Source organism: Helicoverpa armigera, chromosome 22 (assembly GCF_030705265.1).
Source record: "Helicoverpa armigera isolate CAAS_96S chromosome 22, ASM3070526v1, whole genome shotgun sequence".
In the NCBI taxonomy this organism is placed as follows: Eukaryota; Metazoa; Arthropoda; class Insecta; order Lepidoptera; family Noctuidae; genus Helicoverpa; species Helicoverpa armigera.
This window is the reverse complement of record NC_087141.1, coordinates 4,369,582-4,387,340: the sequence shown is the minus strand read 5'-3', so window position 1 is coordinate 4,387,340 and position 17,759 is coordinate 4,369,582. Positions and strand designations below refer to the sequence as shown.

Here is a 17,759-nt window from a genome sequence, read left to right as displayed (position 1 = left end):
TTCGCGACTTTGCCTTAAGATACGCGTGCGGGCTTGATTAGATTGTTTTCTTGTTACGCACGATTTTGAACTTGTCGAGGCATACCTCTTATGTTGAGTTCTAACGAGTGAGCAATAGGCAAGTCTTTGAAATAAAAAAATGTTGATTAAAGCTGAGTTTAAAGAATAACTTCAGGGTGGGGCAATTTCTCAAAAAAGGTATGAAACAAAAATAGTAATAAGAACTTCAACAAAATATATTTTGAGAATTAGCCATGATCAATAAACGATCTTTATTCTTCCATCGACGTCCTTCATAACAACTCGCTGTCTCCTCATGTACCTCTGCAGAACCGTGTAGTCCACATCCAAAGGCTCTAGATTCTCCCTGTGCTCAGATAACATCTGAAAATACGTGTAAAACATTTATATGTATGTAAGACTTTGTACATAGGTTTAACTAAATTACTACAATGCTTGTCTAACGTTCAAGTGACCTTGCTCTCTTATTGCTTCCAATCATTGTATTATCTCAATTGCTGAGAATGTAGCTAGAATGTCATCTCATACTTAAGGTGGGTTGCACCGTTTACCTATAGGTAACAGTAACCGAACCATTTGCAGTTTTCTAACGCCGATTTGACTTATGGGCGCCAAGTGCAACTCACCTTTAGAGAAGGTACCTACATTTATATACGATTTAACTGTATTAGCCTGTGCTATGTTTTTCAAAACTTTAACCGGGTACCTCTGATAAGACTACCACACTTTCCGGCTTATACCCGTAAAGAATTTCAAAGATTCATTCAATTTCCTCACCGTGAATCCGCCGCCGCCATCTCCGATGTAGCTCTGCGTGACTATGCGGTAGGTGGCGTCGACGTCGAGCGGCAAGTAGCGCGGCACGTCGCAGTCGATGCAGCGCACTGTCGCCGACACGCGAGACCCTATCGGCGCAGACGCGTTGTACACGTTGCGCATACCTGGATGACAGTGGCGAAAATATGAGAAATTCCTCAAATCATTCTGACAGCGGCAATTTAACGTTTTGTTGACGAGATAAGAGTTTTAGTCAGTCCGCGCATTCTGACTTAAATTCCTGGTGACTGTAACTCAGGGGACTGAGGACAATCCGCTGTATGTAAATACGACTGACTATAATGTAGCACTCATTATTGACATATAAAATGTAACACCATACCGCCGATCTGCAGCATTTGTCTGCTAACAAAAGTTCCAGTCCAGGCCGCTGACACGGAGTACTCTAGCGCCTCCAGCAGGTACTGCCCCTTCAGGTCGTACACCTGCAGATAGTTCTCGAACGGCATTGCCATCAGCAGGGCTTCAGTCGTCACATCTGTGGGACGGAACAGTTTTTAAGGAAGTTATAAGATTAGGCGTGATTTTGAGAATACGTTGAACACTGAATACGAAATCCCTCGAATGACATGTTTTTTTGGATAGGCGTCAAAAGTATCTCGTCTGTGGGGACTTGTCGGAATCTTAGAACGTAAGTACCCTTTGCTTATCCGAACAACGAGGCCTGTCCTCTGTCCCAAGAGTGAGTCGTCGTTCGAAGCCGTCTACTTACTTCCCGGGCTGATCGATACTCGGAGTGCACCGGCATTGATCATACACACGTTCGCGTCACTCCATGCTGTGCCTTTAGCTCTAGGGATCATCTGCAATGCATCAAACAGTTGAAATTGTATCCTCCTACAGTAATTACTATTTCATAATTTCTCTAACATTTCACCTATTATTCTACAAGTCTTCTGGGCCCCGATTCTCCTAAGTTAATAATGTCAAAATCGAATAGAAATCGAATCGCAATATGATCGTAATAGCAGTTTTAACCATATCGGGCATTCTGCTTCTAATAAAAGACCAATCGTATTCGATTGACATTTGATTGGTGTGCGATTGGTCTGCTATTTTGATGATTTTGGTCTATACGGTAGTTTGCTGTACAATCATTTTGCAATCGTAAATCATTTGCAGACAGAATGATTCATTATTGAATGACAGAAAAGGATAAAAACGTTTATTTCAAAGAAAAAAATAGCGGAATGCCACATACGCTACAATCGTAATCGAGTCGGGATTGGATCTCAGTCGAATCGAGTCGAACGTCAATCGAAGGGCGCTTAAGTAAAATTAGGAGAATCGGGCCCCTGGTAGTTTCTTGTGACTCACCTCCTCCAAGAAACCGTCGCAAGCCCAGCTACCAAGAGTGCACTCATCCTGGTAGCACAGAGCGTTGCTGAGCGTGACGAGTGACCTTCCGAGAACCTCTTTACCAATGGCGTCCACCTCTTGCCGCCACGGCTCCATCAGATCCATAATCCTCGGATCTGTATGGTAGAAGACGTTTATACTACCAGCCCATTTCTCAGTACTTAAGTCTTCCAGGATTCGAATACGTCGTGGCCCACAACTGAGGACTTTAAATGATGTATGTACCTTGTACGATTGAGGAGCCCAAGAAGACGGGTTCTCCCACCCAGCGCTCCACGACGCCCTGATCGTTGATGAAGAACTTGATGTTGCCCAGGTACCGCGTGTAGCATGACGCTTGCACTATCGGGATCTGTTAAATAATTATGCACACTATACACATGTAGTTATCCTTAGCCTCATAGGTACTTTGTTCTCATATATGTAACTTGCACTTTCAACTCATAAATAGTAATGCTGCCCCATACTGCATACCTCAACAGAGTATTCAAAAAATACCACAAATGTGACTTTGAGGAACAAGAATTTCAGTAATCAGCTCTTTGTTAAATAATTATACTTGCGTCAAATATTACGTGAAAATGTTAGAAAATTTTCAGTGGTCCATTTTAACTGATATCCTTCGGCAAAAGCCCATCTTCTGTAGCAGTCTTTTATTATTTTCTTACCTTGTGTCCGTTATCCTGTGTGACGACAGTGGGGTACTCGCCGAGCGCGGTGTCTCCGTTGGGCGTCTCTCCGTTGTACAGCAGCGTGTGCGAGTGACCGCCCACTATGATGTCCACCGTGGGAGACACGCGACGAGCTAATTCTCTGTTTGAAATAATCAACTTTTTCTTTTAAGAGTTGCGAGGTACTTATATAGATGTAACAATGCACCCATTTTAATTACTTGCGGAACTTTTCTCTGAATTATAGGATACCCACATGTCACTAGTGTATCCAATGTGAGACAGCACTATAATGATATCGATGCCCATCTCAGTGAGTATCGCGGCCTCGCGGTTCACGGCTTCCAGCTCGTCTTCCATGATCACTCGCCCGATCGGCGCCGAGAACTGAAACGATAGTTTGCACATTTTAGTTTTCCGGATAGGTATCTGGCTAGATATTCATAGATATCCAAGTCGCCTGGCTTCGGAAATGATTTAATCCGACATCGAGAAGAGCCGGCATGGTACCTGTCTGAGCAGCACGCCGACGATGCCGATCTTGCGTCCGTGGCGCTCGACGACGACGTGGTTCTTGATGTAGGGCGTCATGGAGGGCTCCAGCGTGGTGTTGACGTTGGCGCCCAGCATGGGGGCCTCGAGCCGCTCCAGGTACGGCACCAGCCCCTCCACGCCGTGGTCGAACTCGTGGTTCCCCAGCACCTGCCGGCACAAGCGCTGCTTACACAGGAGCTCACACGGAAGCTATCAGGCAGGAGTTGTGACACTCACGTGCGCGTCGTGCGGCAACATGTTCATGAAGTGCTGGCTGACGTTCCAGCGCAGGAAGTTGTACCAGATGGTGCCCTGGAAGGTGTCGCCGCCGTTGAGCAGCAAGGAGTCGGGCTCCGCCTCCAGCACCTGCTGCACCGCGGTGTACAGGCGCGCGTAGCCCCCGATGCAGGGCTCGCTCTGCGCGCTGCACACCGTGCCTTGCGGACTCACCTCATCGAAACTAAACATCGAAATGCAATTGAGGAAAAAGTGTAAAAGTGCGAGTAACCGGTAAAATTGTAAGTACCTATATATAAATAGTTATTCGGCACAAACAGAAACATACAGGAGGCAGGCAGGTATTGTTCGAACCTGCGGGTTGTTCGAAAGAGATACCGCGGCACTGGAACATATAAGGCCTATGAAGGAACACGACGGTTTTTAGTCAGTAAGAGTCTGACACTCCCTCACCGCTGCTAACCCACAGCGGGTGGGGTCATTTGATGAGTTTTGACGTCGTTAAAAAAACAATATTCAACCTCATACTTAACCGGCTTTTCTTTAAGAACCTACAAATGTCATTTGCCCGTTGAAACCAATAATTTAATAAAAACTCTTGTTTCCAAGTCTTATATAGTATGCTAGATTGGCTTAAATTAAGTAGGTACTCACTGTGCGTGGAAGTCATTGTAATGCACAACGTTAAGTTCAAACAGGCCGCTGTCTTGCGCGAGCGCAGCGGTTGCTAGCAGAGCCGCGAGCCACACCACTCGCTCCATGTTGGTCTAGCACAGTACTCCGCGCTCTGAACGTCCCTTATCATAGAAAGGGCGATATAAATAACTATCTCGATGAGTTAAATTTAGGTATAGGTATATATTGGAATCGTACCACTAAGATATTTTTATATACCTAGTTACCTACCCACATGCCACACACACATAGAAATTAATTATCGTCTGATTTTTGTACGCTCTCTAAATAATCTTGATATGAAAATCATGTTTTTCATTATTTCAGGCGTCTACTGTAGAAAGATAATCATACAGTTGATAGGAGGTATTTTTTTGACTAAATAAAACATGAAAATGAATATCTAGTACTACTAGAAACTGAATAAACTTGAGGAGCAGCTCGCGGTAAGCAACAGCGGCCGGCGGCGCGGCCACGCCGCTCCGTGAATGGATTCTTATCATGACAAGTTAATCCGTGCACTGGAAAACAATTAATGTTTTCCAAATAACATTGCAGGTGGGTGGGCGTCATTTGAACATCTTGGCAGTCGTTACATACGGGAAACCAAATGTAAACTAGAAAGTTTGACACCTGGTTTAACTAGGGTGGCTAAACATGATGAAAATGAATGAACATAGGTTTTAAAATAAGGATCGATTAAATACAGCTCTAGTTCAGTAGAAATTTTGTCTAGACTGTACTTACCAACGTGCAACTTATCCACTGATTGATTATATATCTCAATTCAAACGATAGTGGCCTTATTAGCACCACAGCTGTTAATTTATGCAGTAATGTCGTCTTATCCGATAGTAGGTAAGAGATATATAAACTACATAGGCAGGGATATATACCTAGTTAGCTATTGAAGCCAGTACCCTGCCTGCTACTGACCTACTTACTATATTAAAAATTTCAAAACATATAACAGTTTCAAAGGTTTCATTTACGGCCCTAAGGCCTCGGCCTTGAATTTTGCGGGCAGCGGGGCGGCAGCTCTCCAGTCAAGCGGTGACCGCCCGCGCCGCCGCCGCTGCCGCCCCGCTGCCCGCAAAATTCGAGGCCGAGGCCTAAAACACAGGTGGATTGCGCATGAACATCCGCGTTAATTTGATCCAAACACACGACGGAAACGTTGCGAGTTCGCCGTGTGTCCGCAACGTATTTGCTGCGCAGCCACTCCGCTCAGTAACCGGCGGTTACTAACCGCTTGCAATTCGCATGTGTGATGAGACCCTTAGGTGTACTTATCTACTTTCACGTGACGATACTTACCTATACGTATACTTACATAATTTGTTTTCTTCATTCATGAAGTAGTAGGTATCAAGTAGTTACAGACAGCCTACCCTAGCCTACATTAGCTCAGACATCTTGCGTGATAATCAACTGCTTAATGATTAGGTCAAAGACAAAGTTTATTGCATTTCTTTTACCGTCTGTTTTTCTTTAGATTTAATGTCTAATTATGTACTTCTGTTTTAGAGTACCGTAGTTAACTAGATTTTAACTTTAGAACTCTTATATATTAATCATCTTCCACTGCCTGACTGGTTGTGAGGATCTTAGATAAAGTCATTCGCTATTCAATGTTTTCAGGGACAGGAACATAACTTCATTAATTTTCCTCTTATCACTGTTTAATGTTTATCTATATTAGATTAATAGCAATGCAAATAATAATACTCTTGATTGGTGTTAAGCGCGTGGATTGATAATGATTACGATATACAAACGTGTAACATTTCTGATACGTACATTATCGATTAATCTAATTAGCGGGTGTGAACGTCACACTAGTGGCAATCCACAAATTAGTCTCTTGTTTTGACAAAAAAAAAATTAAGTAAATCAGACATAAAAGGTCAAAATTGTATAAATAGACTGCCATTTTCAGAATAAGATATAATAAGTCGAAGAAATGAATCCATAATACTATGTGTATATTCGGATAAATAATTTGCAACTTCGTCAATAGGTAACTGTGTTGGGTTAAAAACATAAAAAATAAACTTGTTTTTTTTTTAAACATTTATTCAACTAAACCTCTACGTTCACAATAAAAATTTCGTGCTTTCATACAAAGATAGGTACTGCTAATACTTAATATACTTACAAAAGAAGTGAATAGAATAGAATACAATTAAATAGAATTAAATGCAATGTTAATTATACAAGCATAGAAAGAAAGAGGTACACACCACTTGCCTACTTAGATCTCTTTAAGTATTTCAAATTTTTAAACACGTGAAAAGTCCTTTCCGCAAAGTCCTACGTTTCTTTATTATCGACTTCTAGGCCTGAGTACACCGACAACAAAAATTTATTAGAACAACTCGTTCTTAAAAGTACCGAGTTACAATTTTCAAAGTAAACAATTTTACTTTAAAAATAACGTAGGAACGTAAACAAATCATAGTCAACAGTGAGAAAACTGACGTTTACCTTGTCGATGAATTTAGTAAGCCCAAGTTAGTACTTAGTTACAACAATATCGGTTATACTTACTGGTTATTTAGAAGATATTTGTAAATGCCGAGTATACAAGCAGTGTTTACCCCAGATTGTCAGAATCGATAAAAACCATTAATTATAAAGAGGCGTGTATCAGTGTTATCAATAATTCGAATGTTTCATTATTGATTGTTGCGGCTACGCAAATTTTATGCTATCAAGAAAATTTGGAATTTATTACTTTGCTCAGATAATGTTTGCTGAAATTATCAACAAATAAGGCGTCTTATAATATTGTAACTTTAACTCCAAACGGTCATAGAACACATGAACGGCAAGGCACGGCGCAGCTACCTGACGGTAGCTGAAAGCTCGCTGAGATACGATTTGAGGGTCAAATTCAAATCACACGCTGAGTCCTGCCGGGGCTGCGGGATTGTTCGAAAGAGTTACCGCGGCCCTGGTACATAAAAGGCCTACGACGGAACAGGACGGTTTTTAGCCCACGCCGGGACGGGTCATTTGATGATTTTTAACGTCGTTAAAAAAGTTAATAGCTGGGTCAGAGCTGCACCGTGCCGTTCATATGTGCCATAACCTTTATGCAACCATTCATAACATTCACGTAGCGGCAAGCTTACCTTACAATAAATAGCATAATACTTATTAGTGAGATAATATTAAAACTATAAAGTAGCGACAACGAGATACAAAAGCTTCTAATTATTTGATACAAGGCACTTTTCAATAAACTAATAAGTTAGTACATTCTTTAGAATTCACTACTAACATTGAAGTCATAGGTTTTACCTGCAACTGTGCTGTTCCAAATATGTGTTCTTACTGACGTAAATGGATATCAAATAATTATAATCAATCATATTTATGTGCATAATATTGAAATGTAGTCAATCTTTCTGATTGATAGCTATAATGAATTTATGATGAATCAATAAAAAATAACTATTTTATTTTCAAAAATGCACTGCTTGAATAAGATATCAATTGCAAGATTGCACTTTCTCATTGCTCAAATGATAATTTATTGTTCAATCACATTTAACGACAGTAAGAAGATTATTACAAACATTTTTGTGTTTCTCTTGTAAGAGTGGATGACATACACGAATTTAGCCTCACTTAGAGCTGAATGTTCAATGACCAGATAGCTTTTATCTGAAGAATGTTCAACTTTATGAAAGTTTTTGGTGTAGAAAATATGTAAAACCGCTATATTTATTCCTCAGATAGAAGTAAGCTGATGATTGAAAATCAGCCGTCAATCTATGGAGAGCGATTGGCACAATGGAAACAACATTCATAAATAAAAACATTACCATTGGCTCACATTTTCGCTGAATATCATATACAGGGTTATTAGTAAATCACTAACAACCTTGCAGGACTGTATTACTAAAGTCATAAACTACAACTTTTGTTCTATGACTTTTTATAAAACATAATACATTTGCCAAAAACAAACCTACAAGATTTCATTGGTCTATCTAACACATTTCAACTCTATTTTGCTATAGTGATAAAATTTGCACGCCCCTACCATTTCTTCACCAACAAAAGGCCCGATCGAGACCAGTCGAGCGATTAGTCGACCTTAGAGTGTGCGGACGAGTCGAGATTATCACACATTACAATAAATTCGTTTGGTGAAGGGTTTGCATTTTTAGAATGAATGCAAGATCTTTGTCTACCCTACGCCTCCCGCGCACTATTCTCGTACCTAGTCATACTTTTGAATTGGTAACTCGCTACGCTACGATTTCCCGCCTTTTTACGAAAAGGTCAAATAAAAAAAACAAAATATCGTCTTCTTCACGTACTGTGTGCCTCGGTGGACGATCACTATCCCTGATGGCATGCCGGAATTGCCCGTAATCTCGTAACCGCTGTGTGGCGGCTAGCATTGTTACTCAGCTAGGTGTAGGGATGTTCGGGAATCGTATGGCGTATTGGCGACAGGCTTCCGAAACATTGTCATCACACCTAGCCAGCGTTCGCACAATTTCCGTGTACTCGACATTTGAATATCGATACGCCATACTGTAAAGATAATTACGTTCGCACCACCGAATTCCCCTACAAGGACACGTATGATGCGACGCGGGCGCATAAAAATGACGGACGGCCGCTCGTAAATAGGTCAAACGCTCCCCCCTGCTCCCCTCCGCTCTCTTTTGTACTACTGTTTACTGTGCTTCGCATAGACTTCGTAACTTTTAGAGCGTACACTTGAAATATTTTACTTTTTGTGTGAAAATTTTGATGAACTAAAATCTGAGAATTATTAAAAGTCATAGAACAAAAGTTTTAGTTTATGATATTAGTAATATGGTCCTGAGAGGTTGTTAGTGTTTTACCTATAACCCTGTATATCAGTTTTATAATAATTCTTAATACAATGAATATTACCTACATTAACATTTACCTAAAACATTTTGGAATATTTTTATTTCATTATACTTTGCTTAGAGATCCGATTTTCGTCTCAAGTATTCATATATTCATAGTTGTTTTACAAATTCCGAAGTTTATTTTTGTGAAGAAATATGCAAATAAAACCGATGACGTATCGTTATCGGTTTAATTTCAATGAAATCGCATTAGAAAGACGTCGATAGCAATATAATTTATATCGCGACCTATGCACATACGGGCCGATGATAAGCCCTAGTACATGCTTACATAGATAGCGACAACTTGATACATAGATATCCGTGTTTACATGTATTTTAAAGAAAATAATAATATCAATATAAATTTCATATAATCAGAGGGAAACGTTTGAATACATAGGTCATGTTTCCTTTAACATTGATATGAAAATTTTATAAAAACAATTTAAAATAACATCTCTATGTCATGTCATTTAGTAAGTTACTACAAAAAGATTAACATTTTTGTAAATAAAATTAACATTAATAAACATTAAGTAATAGCTTGTCTAAGCTGTAATGGAAGCATTTTAAGTCCACTGTGTACTGAAAATGTTGAACAGTCAACTTTAGGTCAGTGGTAACAGTTTATAGGAAAGTCGTACTTATTACTATTCTGTTAAAGTGCATGACAGTTACCACTGATGTGCAGTCTACCGTACCTACTGGGGCGCTGCATTTCAGCTTAAACAAGATATACAAAGCTATAATAACAATGATTTATCACAATTAAATTAAAACACAACTCTATCACATTCTACTAAACACTTTGTTAGGCAAGTTGCATCGATAAAAATCGATATATGTATCGATATTTTTTTTCGGTATGTAATTAACTAAGTGTCTTAAATGACGTCGGCTTTAAGTACTAATTGGAATTCATTGTCCAATTTTTGCCACGGTGAAGTAATTCCAGCACTGTATCGATTTCGTTATCGATTAGTTCAAAAGTTATCGATAAAATTGTAACTCTGGTGATTCTTTGTCTCTAGGACAACATTAAGGTCGGTGGAACATCAGATGGTTTAGTGACGAACAAGCACCGACCAACAAGGCCTCGGTTCACTGAATAACACGATGTCTTAAAACATCTGAAGACCCTGAATTTTCAAAGTAAATAGATGTTTCAATAAAAACTGACTTTTATATTGTAGAATCGTGTCATTATAGCTATTTATTTACTGAGGTTGAATAAATTTAGGAATAAGCTGAAATTATTCAATTAAACATCTATTAAATCTTAGACACCGACAACTTGATGTTCTTGCCAAACAATAATTAATTCCACAGTATTAGTGCCGTTTATTTGGTTTTTAACAACATAATATAATCTCATAAACTAAAAACTGTATTCACCTCGTGACGTCACAGCTTAGGAGTAGGGTGTGCGGGGGTTCACGTTTATCATCTCCGTTGTGCTGTAAAAAACATAAAATCAACCTTATTGTAATAGACATAAGTTTCAAAGTTACATACTTAATGACTATCCGTCAGTTGCAAAAAGCTCCATTAAAATTAAAGCTTCATTAAATCTATTGCTGTCACTTTTTAACTTGTTGTCAAAGAAAGAGACAGCAATAGATATAAAGAAGCTTTAACTTTAATGGAGCTTCGTGCAACTGACGGTAAATGATTAGACCGGCTATATACTTGTGTTATTGTAATCAACTTAGGATTTTACAAATGTAAAACCCTTGCGTATAAGTCGCTTATAGTAATTTCTTAAAACTCTTACGGAATTTATTTAAGGAATTTTTACAGAAGCAACTTATTAAGGAAGGAATTTTTATAGAATTATAACTTCTCAGTATGTATGGAAAAGGCTCTGGAAATGATGATCTACTCAGTATGTATAAGGACCGATATATCAATATCATCAAATGAAAATTAATCTAAACTAAAAGTAAGTCAGTTGGCAGATTTTGTAAAGATTATAATGTGGATCAATAATATTCAATTTTTCACAAAAGTCTTCATCTTATTGAGAAATCGATCTTTATACAAAAAACTACATAAGATAATGAATGACAAGTCTTCAGTGTTTAGGTAATAGGGAGGGAAATAAATCTAGGGTAAGTAATGAAACTACGTAGAACTGGCATTTCAGTAGGGGTACATACACTTTAGTGTGTTCTTGTGAAGTACCCATCATAGCGACCTCTTCAGAATACTGTCTCCATATCGCACTATAACAATTTGTTTATTTTTTTATATTATATCTCTTTGTTCAGTTAAACAGTAGTGCAATTTATCGATATTTTTATTTCACAGCACTATTTTATAATTATAAATGAAAAGACACAATATGTGCTTTACTTTATTTTTTCAATTGAGCTTATTTATTCTTCGATTTAAATTGAATATGTTAAACTCAGAGGAAATATAATTATTCAGTCAGTTCAACAAACGACATAGCAATCAACTTTTTTTTATAAAGGAAAAAGACTGAATTTCTTTCGTCTCTTCTTTACAAAGTTGCCAAAAATGAATGGTTTATTTACCATTTAGTCTCCTTTTTTTATCTGGCAACATCATCAAGCCCTAATCTACTTCAAACTAAGGTTATAAGAAAGAAATGAACAAAAATGTAAAAATAAAGGACTTACGAGGACATGGGCGCCTGTGTTGGCGGCTCCCGGGGCGCGTAGTAGGAATGGGTCATGGGAGGGATTGTGTGTCTGATGGTACATGCAAGTATAGCGCGTTGTTAGCAAGCATATTTAGGAATAGAGAATTCATATTTAATTAGCACATAAATGTCGTAAGTGTCGGGTTATGAGAGTGAAGGAATAGCGAGTGCACCTGTGTCTGCGCGAATGCTTCTGCACTATAATATGTCCTGCGCAGTTGGCTAACATGAGAAAAGCCACCGTAGCCGATAATCGGCTAGGAGGACATCAATCAATTCAATTGTTGGTAAATGCACGCGAGAAAATTTTGAGCAATTGTTTATTTGTTTATGAATAACTTTGTCTCTATTCCTATATATTTTGGGTTGTTAGTGAGAACATGCAAAGCATATTATACCAAAGGCTGTCTCATTGGTTGAAACAACAGTTACAGCTCACGTCAAACAAATCTCCTCTGAAGACATCTATTGATACGGCAAACACTAGTAGACAACTTCGCAGAGGCAGAGTTATTCGACGTGAGCCGTCCGAAAGCCCAAGTACTGTAGATCCACAGAGCTAGCTTTTTATTTTATTATCTTTTATTTGGTGTTTTCATCTGACAAACTCAATACTCCATTTGAGTAAGCACTGTACTAAATATAAACAATAGGGGGATACGACTTTTCATAAAAAAAACTGTTTAAATAAGGAATAACAATATCTTAATCACTTGAAGCATTATTTCAAGCAGTTGTTTACTTTATAATATTTTCGTGTAAAGAGTCCTATCAAGATTGTATACCCTTAGTAAAGTGCCTCCTTCAAATGGAGTATATCGTCCCCATAGAGCGAAAAGTCACTAAGTCCGAAAAAGTCGAAAATAATCATCAATTTATATGATATCAATGTCATCTTGATGACAATACGAATGCGATGTTATAGTTACCGGCACGGATATTGAGCTCTCGGCGGAAGAGTGGGGATCGCTTTGCGCACTGTACACTTAAGGCAATAAACCAATAAATCGCTTCTGCGCAGATGAAGGTCAGGGCTCAATATCCGTGCGGATAACTATAACGACATTGATAACTCATTTTCGACTTTTTCGGACTTAGTGACTTTTCGTTCTACAGGGACGATATGTTCCTATTTCGGCAATTTTTCTCAGTGGCTGTGTAAAGTAAACATACCTCTTAGAGCACTTGACATGTATGACGAGTAGCACAATGCCTAGCAGGAGACAGAGCGTGCCGACCACGACGTAGGCGACGCCTAGGAAAGGGTTCTTGCCGCCAAGGAGCGATGTTGTAGAAATTATGAAGGATTTCGTGCCGTCGAAGTCTGTCACCGGATAGTCTGCGGAACAATTATTTTCTTAACTACTGGAATATGTACTTAATTTCTTATATGTCTAAGCTAGCTATGGCTTATGGCTCAACCTCTTTCATGGAAATAATCTACAAGTATTTTTTTTCCTCTTGGAATAAAATTGGTGATGAAATTGAAGCTATTAAAGCACCAGCTATCGCTTATCTTGCTGGGGAGTTTGTTGCGCCACTTCTTCTTCCCAGCAAAAACACATAAGAAGTGGTGAAGGGTGGGCGTTTTGGGGGCTGTCTTATGTAATTTTTTTCTGACGTTCGAAAAGTGCTGTTTTGCAGCCAAGTTTGAATAAATGAGTTTTGATTTTCGATTTTTATCCTTATCTTAATTTATATGTTTTCCTTCATTTTAGGCGAAATCAAATTTCTTACACCGTAACGGTAAATTAAAGCTCGTTTTCGAACGCGAAAAGCTATGTTTCCCCATAATAATAAACTTACTGTGCCCGATATCGGTGGCCACCTATTTTGTATATTTTTAAATGTTTTTTATTCTTGTAGGTATTTAATATATATTTAAAAATGTAAACTTACTGTATTCAACAGTGAGGACATAGGGCCCCTTCAGCAGACCGTTCATGAAGCCCTCCTTGGTGTGGTCGACGCGTCGGTACAGCTTGCGGAAGGTCGGCAGAGCCGCCGTACGCATCCATACTATCAGGTCTTCATTCTGAAAGCGTATGAACAAATGTAGTTTATACTTTATCATTATAACTAGGGCTTGTTTGTACTAAGTAAATAATGTGACAATTTGATAACAATTGAATCTCAATAGCAGTTTTAACCTTAGCAAGCGTTCTACTATTAATATCGATCGTATTCCAATGACATTGGTCTATAAGAAGGTAGTCTGCTCTACAATCATATGCTGTAAATTATTTGCAGACAATATGATTCATTATTGAATCATAGAAAAGGATAAAAACAGATGATGATAGAACGTAAGGTAATTGCAAAATAATATTAATCACACTTGATTCTTATTAGAAGTAGAAGGTTGTCATAGTATGGGGATGTAATGAGGATGGATGATACGCATGCAACAAAGCGTGTGCTAAGTATGAATGAAGATGGATGGAGAGGAAGAGGAAGACCTAAGAAAAGATGGATGGAGTGTCAAAAATGGAAGCGACATATTGCGCCGACCCGATAAAATTGAGAACTGGGCAAGAGGAAGAAAATGCTTATTACTACTTATTACTACTTCTTGTAACTACCTGAAAGCCGTTGTTTTCAGTGTCATTGAGGTCCAACTCCCACACATTGAGGCGCCAGTTCACCGGCTTCGTGAAGTTCGCGAACGCTGGAACATAATACGGATGACTTTAGCTCATAATAGATTATGAGTGTGAATTCCTAGTTATAAGTCGTTCATCATTCTTCCGAAAAGTACAATTGGTGGAATGCATGAAAATATTGTTAATAATGGTTGGCATAGTAATGCAAATCAAAGTATTTTGCTACAGAATTGGTTATTGAATTTTGGTCAAAATTTTCCACATGTTATAATCAGTAGTAAATAATCAGGAAACTCACAGGATAACATATATAAACGGTAACAGGATAGAAATAATTGCTTTATGTAATGCGTATGTGGCTAAACTTTATTGTATCCTCATAGCGCGACTGCTTGCATGGGGTCTCGGGTTCGATTCCCGAGTCGGGCCAAAACCGCTTAGAAACGTGCACAAAGCAAAAGTATTGTTTCGCATGAACTTACCAACACGAAGGTCTCCCTCTGGGTTTCTGAACTTGATTTCTTTATCGGAGGCCCAAGCGATGCCAGTGCGAAGTACCGGCACATCCTTGCTCACTTCCTGGGACCGCACCGTCAGAGTATCTGAGGAAAAATAGGCCAGTCTCAATTTGGTACTTGACAACTAGTCAAATTCAATACTTTGAATGAACTGTCAAAAAGGGTTACTTTCTATACAATTTGTATGAAAATGTGGAATATGACGTCACAGATTTTTCATACCAAACTGTGTACTTATTTTCCTTAAAACAATGATAAAAATGGAATATATTTTTTCTATTGAAACTATTTTAAGATGCTTTGCCGAATGAATATAATGAAGTATTTTATTTTGACCTAATGGACTTACATAATTCCATTTAGGAACTCATGGCCAAGTAAGATCAGCAGGGTTTGAACCATCATAAGATAAGGCAATGCCTGTTGCCATTTTTGGCGTAACCGATTCCTCCTTGTTTCAGGCTCATTCAATTTTGCAACAAGATCTATTGGTCTAATATAGTCAATTGATTTGCGTAAAAATGCGCTGACAAGGTCAAGTTTCTTAATTTAGTCAAGAAGAAGTTTATTTAAACAGAAAAATCTGGCCTAGTGGAAGTTGGGCTTGGCCATTATGGGATACAACAATAATATACATCTGTGAAAAGTTCAAGTTCATACCGTTGAACAAAGAGTTGGCAATAGCTCCACAGGGTGCCACGGGCTTGGACTTGCCGTCTTCAATAGCATAAGCAAATGGTTCACAATCTGATGATGGAGTCAATGACAAACGGCCCAGGAGCTGACTGTCATCCCTGCAAAAATAAATATGAGCATTACTATAATATTATTATTTTTTCTTAAATATAAGTACCTAATGTACAAAAAATATTCAGTGAGTCTAAATTTCATCTTGAATGGTTTTGCTGTTTGCACCCATGCCTTGGAGAGTATGTTAAGAGTATGTCATAAAAATAAAAAGCGTGTAAAAAATCGGTTGCATAGCTTTGAATATTTAAGCATGCAGAGTGACACAGGTAGAGAAAAAGCAACTTTGTTTTATACTATGTAGTGAAAAGTGCACAGTGACTGCACAATTCTTGACTGTAATGCCCTGCACTCTTCTCTAAGACAAGATTGTGTAAAAGTAATAAAGCTGCAGACTATAAATTAAGAGATGATGTCAGATAGGTAGGTATGGAAGAAGCAGAGATGCTAAGACTTAATATTAATTGTTTGGGGTTGACAGGTTAACAGTTACTTGTAACAGTTAATTGAGATCAAATAATAAATTGGTATAAGGGTGCATGTACACAGTGCAAGTAGCTTGCGCATGTTGAGACACATTTGCAGATTACATGCATTTCAAAAACGCGTGGGTCCAGTGACTCACCCCTGTATCCAGGCAAAGTACCCGCCTGTATACTCTAGTCACTTGTCACTTGGGCATGTTAACTAGTTTCAGCTACAAGCACTGTGTAGACCCATGAATCATGACAATCGGTAAAATTACCTAGACTTTACATATCGCCGATGATTTTGATAGTAGTTGCTGAGTCCATAGTAGAAGTAGACATCATTCTTGAAGTCCTCCGTCAAGTTGAAGGAGAGGCGGCAGATGCACTGGTCCATGGAGGTGCGTTTGATGTAGTCCGCACATGTTATGTTCTCACCATCTTTCAAGCAGTTTGTGTAGTCTATCACATGTTCTTTGACCTGGAAGATGTGTTTTTATTGTTAAATTGTTACATTTAATCATGTTGTCTATTTTTCTATCTTTATTTTACTTATTTATACCTCTGAAACTACTAAATCAATTATAAAAATTCTGACTATTGGATTATTCCTGAGCAATATAGGCTATACATATATTTTATTTGAGTATAGGCAGGAGTTCCCATAGGACGCAGGGAAAACAGCTAAGTGAATCAACAAAACGGTCAATAAAGGATACATTTATTTAGTAGGCCCTAGTGCTTTGGCCTTAGCTGAACAAAAGTTGATCATTGTTGTATCACATTTACCGTAAGTAGTAATAACTGGCTTCCAATGTAACTATCTACTATTGATAAGCTTGTTAGCAGATGAGTAATATAACATTAATTTGATAAAAGTCAGCACCTCATCAGAGAAGTAGAGCAGTCCAATACCGACTGGTATAAACGCGATGCCGATCACGAAAAACGTTGGCAGGACTGTCCCTGCAGTCAGGATCGGCTGCCAGGCAGGCAACCGCTGCTGCTTGAATGCAGACTCTATAATCAAAACACTTGTTTAAGCCAATCGATAACACAAGGCCATTTAATAGGTGTGCCAAACAAAAACTTACCAGCAGGACGCCTGGATTTAACGTTTTGATCGGAAGTTTCGCTGGACGTTGCCATCTCGTATTATTTCAAGCTTTTTTGTAAATAATCCTCAAACTAACAATAAGAATTACGAACACATCATAATCACAAATCGCTGTACTTTCAGAGGTATTGCAATTGCTGATTTCATAATTTCCCTTGGCTATTTTCCTTGAACCAAATTTTGAAGGAATTAGAAGTTACTAAATTGTAAATTGCAAAAAAACTTATTTCTTTCTTGAAAATACAATTTTTCGTAGTATAGTGTTAACATAGATTGTAAGATTTAAAAAGAGGAAGTCATTACTTCAGAGGGTATTCATTACAATCACTTACAATTTTACCACTACCTCGGGGTGATTAAAATTATAAATTAATGGTAACATCTACTGTCAAAAGTCA

At 38.4% G+C, this 17,759-nt stretch overlaps 2 protein-coding genes across 2 annotated transcripts; both read right to left on the bottom strand.

Annotated features, from left to right (window-relative positions):
• Positions 1 to 218: 218 nt before the first annotated feature.
• Positions 219 to 5,233, bottom strand: LOC110370839 (apyrase). Its single transcript, XM_049843142.2, has 12 exons — positions 5,082 to 5,233; positions 4,314 to 4,456; positions 3,660 to 3,882; positions 3,399 to 3,590; positions 3,145 to 3,275; positions 2,886 to 3,030; positions 2,443 to 2,569; positions 2,176 to 2,333; positions 1,571 to 1,661; positions 1,181 to 1,336; positions 799 to 962; positions 219 to 384 (listed from the first exon to the last, which is right to left on the bottom strand). The coding sequence occupies exons 2-12, from the start codon at positions 4,418 to 4,420 to the stop codon at positions 259 to 261; spliced, it is 1,620 nt and encodes a 539-aa protein (XP_049699099.2). The 5' UTR covers positions 4,421 to 4,456; positions 5,082 to 5,233; the 3' UTR covers positions 219 to 258.
• Positions 5,234 to 6,389: 1,156 nt separating this feature from the next.
• On the bottom strand, positions 6,390 to 17,513 carry LOC110370800 (cell cycle control protein 50A). The gene is made up of 9 exons (XM_064040415.1): positions 17,339 to 17,513; positions 17,131 to 17,264; positions 16,523 to 16,725; positions 15,691 to 15,824; positions 14,995 to 15,114; positions 14,492 to 14,577; positions 13,809 to 13,944; positions 13,083 to 13,248; positions 6,390 to 10,698 (listed from the first exon to the last, which is right to left on the bottom strand). Exons 1-9 carry the CDS (start codon positions 17,391 to 17,393, stop codon positions 10,653 to 10,655), a joined length of 1,080 nt encoding a protein of 359 aa, XP_063896485.1. The 5' UTR covers positions 17,394 to 17,513; the 3' UTR covers positions 6,390 to 10,652.
• Positions 17,514 to 17,759: the final 246 nt, after the last annotated feature.

Coding starts and splice junctions, on each gene's coding strand:
- LOC110370800 (XM_064040415.1), bottom strand. CDS start 17,393: ATGGCAACGTCCAGCGAAACTTCCGATCAAAACGTTAAATCCAGGCGT. Junction 14,578..14,994: donor AGAGGGAGACCTTCGTGTTG/GTAAGTTCATGC, acceptor ATTATGTTCCAG/CGTTCGCGAACTTCACGAAG. Junction 10,699..13,082: donor CATGTCAAGTGCTCTAAGAG/GTATGTTTACTT, acceptor TGTTTTTTACAG/CACAACGGAGATGATAAACG.
- LOC110370839 (XM_049843142.2), bottom strand. CDS start 4,420: ATGGAGCGAGTGGTGTGGCTCGCGGCTCTGCTAGCAACCGCTGCGCTC. Junction 3,591..3,659: donor TGTTGCCGCACGACGCGCAC/GTGAGTGTCACA, acceptor TTGTGCCGGCAG/GTGCTGGGGAACCACGAGTT. Junction 963..1,180: donor ACAAATGCTGCAGATCGGCG/GTATGGTGTTAC, acceptor ACTGTCATCCAG/GTATGCGCAACGTGTACAAC.